The sequence below is a fragment of the Procambarus clarkii genome, chromosome 31 (genome assembly GCF_040958095.1).
Source record: "Procambarus clarkii isolate CNS0578487 chromosome 31, FALCON_Pclarkii_2.0, whole genome shotgun sequence".
Taxonomy (NCBI): Eukaryota; Metazoa; Arthropoda; class Malacostraca; order Decapoda; family Cambaridae; genus Procambarus; species Procambarus clarkii.
Genome location: NC_091180.1, coordinates 35,362,026 through 35,373,989, shown reverse-complemented (window position 1 = coordinate 35,373,989; position 11,964 = coordinate 35,362,026). Strand labels below are relative to the sequence as shown.

The 11,964-nt window shown below is 38.3% G+C and overlaps 1 protein-coding gene across 1 annotated transcript; it reads left to right on the top strand.

Annotated features, from left to right (window-relative positions):
* The first annotated feature begins 1,141 nt into the window (after positions 1-1,141).
* Positions 1,142-10,404, top strand: LOC123758871 (ATP-dependent RNA helicase DDX1-like). Its single transcript, XM_069334706.1, has 7 exons — positions 1,142-1,341; positions 1,638-1,892; positions 2,320-2,442; positions 4,828-5,014; positions 5,733-5,873; positions 8,574-8,736; positions 10,235-10,404. Exons 1-7 carry the CDS (start codon positions 1,177-1,179, stop codon positions 10,287-10,289), a joined length of 1,089 nt encoding a protein of 362 aa, XP_069190807.1. The 5' UTR covers positions 1,142-1,176; the 3' UTR covers positions 10,290-10,404.
* The last annotated feature ends 1,560 nt before the right edge of the window (positions 10,405-11,964 follow it).

The following is an 11,964-nucleotide window of genomic DNA, read 5'->3' as shown; positions in this document are numbered from 1 at the left end:
GACGAATCGAGCCATTGTTGAGGGAAATGCAGCTGCACTCTGCATATCAGAAAATGACTTGATTGAATATCATTTATTAAACATGGTTACTCGCCAAAGAGAACACTGGTAAAGTTAAACCCAACTGTTTGACACCTCCATCCTGGAAACGGCCATTGTTTCCAAAACGGTAATGAAAGTGAGTAAATATTTTTTTATTTTTTTTTGGGGGGGTGGAAGGAACAGGCATTGAAGACCATTTGGAAAAGATAATTATGCGAGAATTTAATGCAGAAAGTTGGTAAAACAAATTAAAACACTAATTTGTGCTTAGTAAACCATTACTTGCATATTTGTAGTAAAAAAAAAAAAAGTACCTACCTCATGTTAGGTGAATTTAATGTTTTCAAAACTTAAAGAAGCAAAGGCTTGCTGTAGTTTGTACTGTATTTTCACCTGCATTGGGAGATGTTATATTTTATCAATTGCCTTTATGCAATAATATTTTTTATGTTCACAACCAAAACAACTTATATTTTCAGGCAGCATTAGATCTTGGAACATGTAAATCGGGATTTGGATTTGGAGGCACTGGAAAAAGTCTAATTGCAAGCAGTTTGACAATTATGGTGAATCTTTTGGCCTCAGGGATGTCATTGGTTGCTATCTCAACCTGGATGCCATGGAGATGCATTACAGCAAAAATGGCACCGATTTAGGTAAAGCTTTCACATTACGAAGTGAATTCAAGAATGCTGTCTTCCATCCAGCTGTAGTTTTGAAGCTTGGTAGTATAGTACATGCATTATTCATGTTAGTTATGTATTTTAAGCAGAGGATAATTGGATGATGTTATTAATTAATTATAGATATGGTCTAAGGCAGACTGAAATTTGCCCAGTTTTTTCTTTTTTTGGGGGGTCACAGTATTTGGACTTAGTGTATTTCAAAAGTGTATAGTGGTCATATATATATACAGTGACACCTCCAAAATTTGGATCATATTTATGATCTAGGTCATTAAGAAAATTAATACAAATAAGTAAATTTCTTATTGAATTTTCTATCAGTTTTTAACTGTTGGTTCTTTACTCAAATCTCTCTAATTTCAATAAAGTGCAAGAATAACTTCAGTGAATTTAATGATATTTGAAAGTTACAGATGATAGCAATTTACGTGATTTCCAGAATGCAGAGATGTCTTTCAATTTTGGTGCAACAGAGTTCAAGCACCCACCTAAAGCGGGATACGTAGCAGTGTCTCAGGCCAGCAAGGACTGTACTGTGAGCTCAGGTGTGAAGGGAGGTGGAGACAAGCCACAAAAGCTTCAGAACAATGCTCCACATGCTGTCATTATTGAGGTAAGAATGGTAACACGTGACTGGTCTGTATTTACTTGTCCAGTATCTGGTTTATATTGATTGCTGGATGGATGTCTAACAATATAACCTATACAGTTCGGTACAGATTCATTTTTACATCACTGTTGCTTTTAAACTAACCTGTTCATTAAATCCTGGATACATACAATATGAAAATTCAAACTAAAAGTAGTATGTTGTGCTATGTGAATTGTTAAACAGTTTAGATAGAAGTGGCAAGTTCCAAAAGCAGACCATTTTTTTTAATGCAAACAAAAGTTTTTATCATTTAACAGCCTTCAAGAGAACTCGCAGAACAGACCCTAAAACAGGTTCAAATGTTTCGTAAGCATCTAGATAATCCAGTGGTTCGTGACCTTCTTGTTGTTGGTGGTATACCCGTGAAGGAGCAAATAGCAGCACTCAATGCAGGTGTGGATATTGTTTGTGGTACTCCAGGACGCTTGGAAGATCTTATTAATACAGGACAACTCTCTCTCCAGTCTTGCAAATTCTTTGTGTTGGATGAGGCTGATGGACTTCTTAAACAGGTAAGTTTGATTTTATCCAAGGAAAAGTACTTTTTATATTTTGGTAGTAAATATGTAGGAATACCTGATATAAATTCAAGTACTGTATCATCAGCTTGCCTTATGAATTAGAGAAAAAACTAAGAACTCTTGACTACCTGATTTCTTGTATTAAGTCAACTACTCGTGGAACATTTACACATTTCCTTAATGTGCGTCTTTGGCTATCAGTAAATGGGCACTTGAGAGTTGGGCAACTTTTATAGATTTCATCCTGGAAAGGTTGGTCATATTTTTTAAATGACTTTAAATATACAGCTGATTTATTTATAAGGTAATTTGATGCATTACTGTATTTTGTTGACTTTCATTTATTGCATTAAATTTCTTGCCATATTTTGTTTCATGTAATTACTTTATCTTGTATACAAGTGTACTGGTATTGCAGGGGCATGAGCGTCTCATCAATAACATCTACAACTCCATACCCAAAATCACATCTGAAGGCAAGAGACTCCAGATGGTGGTCTGTTCTGCCACCCTACATTCCTTTGAAGTGAAGCGCATGGCAGTAAGTTTCTGAACCCTTATTTGGTAACACTTGTTTGCTAAGGAAAATTGTGCCTTCTCAACGGTGCAATGTCTTAAGACTAAGGATTATGAATTATCTTAGATTATGGTATACTATATAATAATCAAGTGAAAATTAACAGTGAATAGCATGACTAGTGTGTTCCAAGCATATATGGAGTGGAAAGAATGTTGTCTAATGTATCAATTAGTTTCCATAAAGAATATTTTGTACAAGGGTGACATTTTATTAATGGTTAGGTATACATATTTTATATATATATTAATATGACATTGTGTCTTTAATACTTCAAAGTTACTTAATGCTCTCTTTTTCAATGTGGAAATACTGTAGATTGAATCATAAGTGCATGTTAGGAATTTGTGTATCAGACTTTATGAATGTAATTGCAGAAGTGGTGAAGGTGAGAGATTCAGTAGTTTAAAGCTTTACTATTCATGTTGGAAGGCTGCTGAAAATGTGTTACCTGAAAGAAATAGAAGAAAAGATAATATCATAGTAAATATAGTACAATATTTAGTATGTTGCTTTTACTATAGGCACGGTTTACATTCCACCAGTCAATTTCCTTCCCTCAGTTCTGTCTTTGCTCAATCTTATTTGCATGAAACTTTTTTCCAATTACACGCATCAAATATTTAAACGACAGATTCTAGTACTGTACTTCCTACATCACACACTCGTCATCCTTTCTACTACAGTTTGCTTCAGTTTACTCATTTTCAAGTCTTCTACTATCCACAGTAAAGCTTTCAGCTGCACAATATCTCACCCCTCGCACACTGCTACAACTCCATATGTTTCACCCAAGTATGGATGATGATGTTGATGTTCAAGATTCGCTACTTGGAACAAAAAGTCCCAAGCAGCACGGGCTATAGTGAGCCTGTAGGATGATGATGACAAAACTCTGGCATGTTACATTTCATCCACCTGCTTTAAAGCTGTCATTAAGAGCTATAGAAACTTAATTTTGAGAACCTTTCACAGAGGAGCAGCATCATTACCAATTTTCCATGCAGATTTCACTTGAGGACTTTAAGGCATCAGTGCAGCTACTTCCTTCCCTCTCTTCCCTCATTTCACAACCTGTCCTCTTAAAAATGTCGCTTTTGGCCGTTTGCCTGTATGGCCGAAAGTGGACGTACAGTTATATAAAAATGAAAAAAAAAAATGAAAATTTGGGATTTTTTTTTTTCAACAACAGTAAGTTAAGGGTCCTCTGGTAGGTTAGGTGGGCAGGAAATTCTCATAAAGTTTCAAAACGTTATGAAAAACGTTAATTGAAAGTCTCCTCTTCTAACCTTACCGAGTAAGCCGGACGACTCAAACAGAAAACAGGACAGTACGTCACTTTTGTGAGTTAATTTCATTTCAAATTACGTCCACTTTTGGCCATAGCGCGTATACGAGCGAAAAGTGACGTTATTTTTAAGAGGACGAGTTGCATATCATCCCATCTTCCTGTGAAGAGGAAGTTTGTGTTGTTGTTTTTCTGCAGTAATTGGCATCTCACAAGGAGCTCTGTATACCTACTTAAGCACTACTGTGGATCATTGCTGCTATTGATTTACTGGTGTGTGTGGTCATTCATGTTCTGTGTTTGTGTTTTGTGAAAAGTATGGTTAATTTATTGTGTAATATGTGTAACAAGTTTTATCTCTTCGTATACGCCTCCATGTTTTCTTGGTGTTGATGCCTTCCAACCTCGTGAAAGTGGAACATAGTGGTAGTGGAGCAAGCTTGTCTGATACTAGACACTGAACTTAAGAATCCTGTGTGTGGATGGTGCAAGTGCATTGCACCTAACGATGCACTTGCAATGCACTATTTAAGTCAATTTAAATTATTTATTCCAGAAATATGTAGAAAAATGTTGAAATTCTGCTTGATTGTATTAAGGAGATGGAAAACGTATTTAAAGCAGATTACACTTAAAAAATGAACAGAAGTACAGTACTTGCTATATTTTGTATTTAAATGTTATTATTAACTGATAAAATAGAATTGTCTGTAAATGGTACAGTATAAATATAATGTACTGTATTGCTAATCATTGTTATGTCAGTTCTTATAGTAGATTATTTGAAAGAATTGGTAGCTACTAGTCTGTTAAATAAGGGTGTACATGTTGAAGCCAAAACTTTTATCGTATAATATTTTTTTTAATTTTGGTTTTTAATTTAGTGTCTATAAATAAGAGATGTACAAAAATTTGTATAAAGAAGAAAAAAATAATAATTTTACCAAGAATATTTTCTTGATATTAGAGCCTCTGAATTCCAAATAGAGTACAGATATTTCAATACCTTAAAATAATTTTGCTCCGACCAGTGAATTTTACTATAGAAAAACTTTACATAGGAACGTTTGATGCACTTCCCGACCTGGGTAGATCTTAAAGGGGAAGATGCTGTGCCCGAGACTCTCCACCATGTTGTCGTAACCATTGATCCCAGAACGGATAGTAGCTGGAGCAATCTTCGTCGCTATCTGCAAACTGATGGCGTGCATGTTAAGGATGGCGTACGACCTGGGAACAATACACCTGGTAAGCAAATAAAAGTGCAAGGCTAAGCTTTACAGTTAATATTTGAGAATGTGTCTTAGTTTTTTTAAAGTACTGTAAGTGTAAGTGCTTCTAATGTTTTAATTTGTTATGCTTTTCAGTTTGGTGTCCGGAATTTTTATTTAGCTTGTTCAGATATGTATTTAGATACCATTTGCCAATTTTAATGGTTTGTAATATGCTGCTTCACATTATGAGCTATGAATATTTTTTGAGGTTCACTTAAGCTGGCTTGTACTTAAGCATTAGTACCGATCGGCACGACCAGTTGGCCTGGCCCCTGCCTTCAACTAACTTCCCTACTCAGTTCTGTTGCTGTTGTTCTATTGGTGATTGCTACTTTAGTGCTCCGGTCCACCACTCAATTGCAGCGCTAATCTCATACCCTTCTAGCATTGAGATTACAGTATTATGTAGTACTCACTCTCCCAATAATGCAATACTTGATAATATTTTCCAGTAGTAAATAATAGCTTGAATTTAACATTATGATCATGAATATATAGGATTATGAATACTGTATAGCATTACTGAATATAGCATTATTGAATATCGAATCATGTCCAAACAAATTCCGTGACTGGTGTGATCCACTTGCACGGAGCAATTTCGGTGAGATAGCTTCAGGAGGGCCACTGGACATCTACCGGAAAGAGGCATTTCTTTACATTCATTGCTGTTTTGTTTTTTCTCCTTTCAGAGACATTAAGTGAGGCGGTGAAGCTGCTGAAAGGAGAGTACTGCATTAAGGCTATTGACACACACAAAATGGATCAAGCACTAATATTCTGCCGCACTAAGTTGGATTGTGACAATTTAGAGCGCTATTTTAATCAAATTGGTAGGTGTCTTGAATTTGTAAATCTTTAAATAGATTAAACCCCTACACTGTGTGCCTGTTACTTATACTAGTAACAACTCCATGGTGTGAAAAAAAAGTTCTTTAATGTTAAAATAATCACTGAAAAATAATAATTAACATTTAGTTTACTTTGGCTGTGGTCGAAAGAAGAAATATCTCGGGCACAATTTGGAGACATTGGTGGATGAGATTACCAGGCATAAAGGTTCCCTGGGTGACATGAGTTGCCAAAAATACATTTACATTATTTTAGTGTTACTGATTTTATTCACTGGTATTTTGCAGCTATATTATGCAACAGTGTTTAACTTAAGAAATTTCTATAAAACATGCAAAATATAAATACACATTTGTATCACTAATATACACACACAGTATTATATTCTATGAACAATAAAATGTGCTGGTTTTTGCTATTATCGCATTACATACACATTCTATGTACAGTATATCTACATACACTAATATGATCCACTAATCAGTTCTGGTAGGTTATCTTGGAGATGATTTCGGGGCTTTTTAGTGTCCACGCGGCCCGGTCCTCGACCAGGCCTCCACCCCCAGGAAGCAGCCCGTGATATCTGACTAACACCCAGGTACCTATTTTACTGCTAGGTAACAGGGGCATAGGGTGAAAGAAACACTGCCCATTGTTTCTCGCCGGCGCCCGGGATTGAACCCGGGACCACGGGATCACAAGTCCAGCGTGCTGTCCGCTCAGCCGATCGGCTCCCGTTCCGGGCGTGGTAATCTAGTAACCAGTGATCCAAATTCAGCTTAGCCCTGCATATTTTACATGAAGTTGTAACAGCACGCATTGAACATAATACATCTTATTCATATTTTGAATGCATTTACCATAGTTTTTCAAGGGCAATGATGCATTGGGCTGTTAGTATTATTTTATTGTTTATGTACTGCAAACTACTACTGAATTATTGCTCAGAATGAATGTACGCAGAATGTACTATTGTACATCTAGTATAGAGAGAGAGCTGGGGCAGGGAGGTGCGTGCCCCAGGGAGATAATCCATGCCCATGCCCCGCCTTGAGGTCAGTTCTTGAGTCACACCAAGAATAACAATCGAGCAAGTTGTCCTGACCAGGATGTGGCATATTAGGGAGGGTTGAGCAATAGGAAGCCTGTCTGATAGGGCTCTTGGCAAGCAGCTCTCCCTCAGTCTACCTATCTATATGGAAGAAATGTATCTAGGCCCTCCTCCCCCCTGCCTATTCTCTCTCCCCCACCTTTCTTCCTTCATTTCCTCCCTCCTTCCCTCCCCCTCACTGGTGAGAGAGTAGGATTGAGAGTGGTTAGAGAACTCGTAGTTCTCACGCTCGTGAAATTGTCTGCGACCCTGGAGGAGTAGAGCGGAGGGGGGGGGGGGGTGAAAGTAGGTGACGATGGAGGAGTAGAGGGGAGCATTATATTCAGCGAACGTAGGTGTCTATGGAAGAGTACATCATAGAGGAGGGTGAAAGGAAGGTGACGATGGAGGAGGAGAAGGGAGGGGGTGTGAAGGTAGGTGATGATGGAGGAGTAGAGGGGAGGAGGGGGGGCAAAGGTAGGTGTCAATGGAAGAGTACATCATAGAGGGAGGTGAAGGTAGGTGGCGATAGAGTAGAGCAAAAGGGGTGGGGGTTGAAAGTAATCCTGAGTTTAATTTTTTAGTTATATATAGTGACACCTCGGCTTACGAATGAATATTTATGAACTTTTCGGGTTACGAGCCTAATTTCTTCGAAAAATTTGAATCGGGTTACAAACTTTGCCTCGGGAAAGGAGTTTGTTGATATACGTATGGGCTGACCTAGCGCGTGGTGGCATGGTGATCGCGCCTCAGTTTACCAGTGTCTCCTGCCTAGTAAGTATCGCGCCTGAATTCTTTGTAAAGCATTACATTTGTTTTGGGATTTTTGGCTATTTGAACATAAAATTTGTTATGATATATCTTGCCATGAGTCCCAAGAAAGCCAGTGGTAAGGTTCAAGCCAAGAAAACACATGTGAGAATGACCATAGAGGAAAAACAAGAGAGCATTCATAAACATCAAAATGGTGCACAGGTTGTTGAACTAGCTAGGCAGTACAACAAATCTATGTCAACAATATGCACTATACTTGCTAAGAAAAAGGATATTATGAGCGTTAAAGTGGCAAAAGGCATATCAACAATCCCGAAACAAAGAACACAAACACTTGAGGATGTTGAAAAGTTTTTATTAATTTGGATACACAACAAGGAGTTAGCAGGTGATAGCATTTCAGAGGCCATCATTTGTGAGAAACCAAGGCATTTGCATGAAGACCTTTTAAAGAAAACCCCTGGAACGAGGGGGGGGGGGAAAGATGAATCAAGTTTGAAAATGTGAAAAGTTTGTGTGACACAATAGAGCCTCGTGGAAAACTTTTGCTGTGGTCATTACCTGGTGGAATGCACCCAGGATGGAGTATTAGGGCTACTATACATCTTTTAAATCATAAAGGTAATAAACATTTCCCATCAACCTTACAAACAATATTAACCTATTTTCATGTATTTCCCCCATGTGCATTTTAACAAAGTTGCTAAATTGCCTTTATCATTCTGTAAAATTATAATTACAGTACTGTATGTATAATTTTGTTAGTATAAATGGACTGAATATTCTGAAATTGCTATTAATTTTACAATTTCAGATTCAAAGGTGGTCTGGACACCCAATTTGGTCAGACAGGTGAAGAGAGCATTTAGGATAGATCGAAGAGATGAAGATGGTCGCAATTGTGTTCGAAGAGGCAAACGCCCCCCTTTGCTCCTGACATTATGTTCAACCATTGACCTCTGCACACCTAACACAAGGTAGGTTGAAAACTCCTCCTTCATGTCATTGGTACATTAGCCAGAAACTCAGGGCTCATGTAGGAATATCCCTAAAAAAAAAAAAGTGGCCCCAACAATGCATCCTCCAAGTCTGGAGGATGAGCAGGAGCATTGTCGAGAAGCAGGACCTTGAGTGTCAAACTTTTCTCTTGCAGATATTTTTTGATGGCAGGGCAAACCACTCCACATCACAGTTTTTCTGCACGTTATATATTTTTTAAAATCTTGGATTTTCGGAATGATACACGAGCAAGGGTTTAATTTTCAAATCGCCACACAGCACAAGAGTTAGCCTATCCTGACACAAGTTAGCCCAAGTTAGCTTGTGTCCGGGCAGTGACGTCTCCTCTTGGGTAATGTATGTCCTCTTCGGCAATTTTTTCCAGAATAGCTATGTCTCCTCACAATTAAACACTTGTTGTGGAATGTATCCATCAATACAGCACAGTGTATCTACAAAATTTTAATTTTTTAGTTATATATAGTGTCACCTCGGCTTACGAATGAATATTTATGAACTTTTCGGGTTACGAGCCTAATTTCTTCGAAAAATTTGAATCGGGTTACAAACTTTGCCTCGGGAAATGAGTTTGTTGATATGCGTATGGGCTGACCTAGCGCGTGGTGGCATGGTGATCGCACCTCAGTTTACCAGTGTCTCCTGCCTAGTAACTATCGCGCCTGAATTCTTTATAAAGCATTACATTTGTTTTGGGATTTTTGGCTATTTGAACATAAAATTTGTTATTATATATCTTGCCATGAGTCCCAAGAAAGCCAGTGGTAAGGTTCAAGCCAAGAAAACACATGTGAGAGTGACCATAGAGGAAAAACAAGAGAGCATTCATAAACGTCAAAACGGTGCACAGGTTGTTGAACTAGCTAGGCAGTACAACAAATCTATGTCAACAATATGCACTGTACTTGCTAAGAAAAAGGACATTATGAGCGTTAAAGTGGCAAAAGGCATATCAACAATCCCGAAACAAAGAACACAAACACTTGAGGATGTTGAAAAGTTTTTATTAATTTGGATACACAACAAAGAGTTAGCAGGTGATAGCATTTCAGAGGCCATCATTTGTGAGAAACCAAGGCATTTGCATGAAGACCTTTTAAAGAAAACCCCTGGAACGAGGGGGGGGAAGAAAGATGAATCAAGTTTGAAAATGTGAAAAGTTTGTGTGACAATAGAGCCTCGTGGAAAACTTTTGCTGTGGTCATTACCTGGTGGAATGCACCCAGGATGGAGTATCAGGGCTATACATCTTTTAAATCATAAAAGTAATAAACAGTTCCCATCAACCTTACAAACCATATTAACCTATTTTCATGTATTTCCCCCATGTGCATTTTAACAAAGTTACTAAATTGCCTTTATCATTCTGTAAAATTTCAATTACAGTATACTGTATATAATTTTGTTAGTATAAATGGACTGAATATTCTGAAATCACTATTAATTTTACAATTTCAGATTCAAAGGTGGTCTGGACACCCAATTTGGTCAGACAGGTGAAGAGAGAATTTAGGATAGTTCGAAGAGATGAAGATGGTCACAATTGTGTTTGAAGAGGCAAACGCCCCCCCTTTGCTCCTGACATTATGTTCAGCCTATTGACCCCTGCACACCTAACACAAGGTAGGTTGAAAACTCCTCCTTCATGTCATGGTCCCTTTCTAGAATGAGGGTACACATTTTGCGCATCAAGAATAAGGGTTCGCATTGTGCATTACTAGGGTGAGAAATTTTACTGTGCACTATTGTGGAGATGGTTCACATACTGCACGTCTGGGTGGGAGTTAACATGGTACTGTGAGAGTTAACATGGTACAGTACTAGGGAGAGTTAACGTGGTACAGTACAGAGGTGAGTTAACATGGTACATTAGTGGGGAGAGTTATCATTGAACAGTACTGGTAAAAGTTAACGTGGTGTATTATTGGTGAGAGTTAACGTGGTACAGTACTAGGGAGAGTTAACGTGGTACAGTACTGAGGTGAGTTAACATGGTACATTAGTGGGGAGAGTTATCATTGAACAGTACTGGTAAAAGTTAACGTGGTGTAGTATTGGTGAGAGTTAACGTGGTACAGTAATGGGGAGAGATAACGTGATACAATATTTATTATAGTTAACATGGGAAAGTACTGGTGAGAGTTACTGTGTGGAACAGTACTGGTGAGAGTTAACGTTGTACTGTACTGGTGGGAGTTAACATGGTACATTACTGGTGAGAGTTAACATGGTACAGTACTGGTAAGAGTTAATGTGGTGCAGTATTGGCGAGAGTTAATGTGGTACAGTATCAGGAAGAATTGCCATGGTACACTACTGATAAGATTCAAATTTGTACTGTACTGGTGAGAGTTAACGTGGTTCATTACTGGGGAGAGTTAACGTGGTTCATTACTGGGGAGAGTTAACGTGGTACAGTAATAAGGGAGAGTTACCATGGTATAGTTCAAGTAAGAGTTAACGTTGTACAGTTCTGGGGAAAGTTAACATGGTACAGTAATAGTGGCAGTTAACATGGTAAAGTACTGGGGAGAGTTAACGTGGTGTATTACTGGTGAGAGTTAACGTGGAACAGAGCTATGGAGAATTAACATTGTACAGTACTTGTGAGAGTTAACATAGTACAGCATTGGTGAGAGTTAACGTGGTACAGTAATAGTGAGAATTAACGTGGTGTATTACTGGTGAGAGTTAACGTGGTGTATTACTGGTGAGAGTTAACGTGGTACAGTAACGGCAAAATTTAACATAGTACAGAACTGGGAAGAGTTACCTTTGTACACTACCGGTAAGAGTTAACGTGGTACAGTACTGTGGAGAGTTATCGTGGTACAGTACTGGGGAGAGTTATCGTGGTACAGTACTGTGGAGAGTTAACGTGGTACAGTACTGTGGAGATTTAACGTGGTACAGTACTGTGGAGAGTTATCGTGGTACAGCACTGTGAAGAGTTACGTGGTACAGTACTGGGGAGAGTTATCGTGGTACAGTACTGTGAAGAGTTAACGTGGTACAGTACTGAGGAGAGTTATCATGGTACAGTACTGTGGAGAGTTATCGTGGTACAGTACTGGGGAGAGTTATCGTGGTACAGTACTGTGGAGAGTTAACGTGGTACAGTACTGTGGAGATTTAACGTGGTACAGTACTGTGGAGAGTTATCGTGGTACAGCACTGTGAAGAGTTAC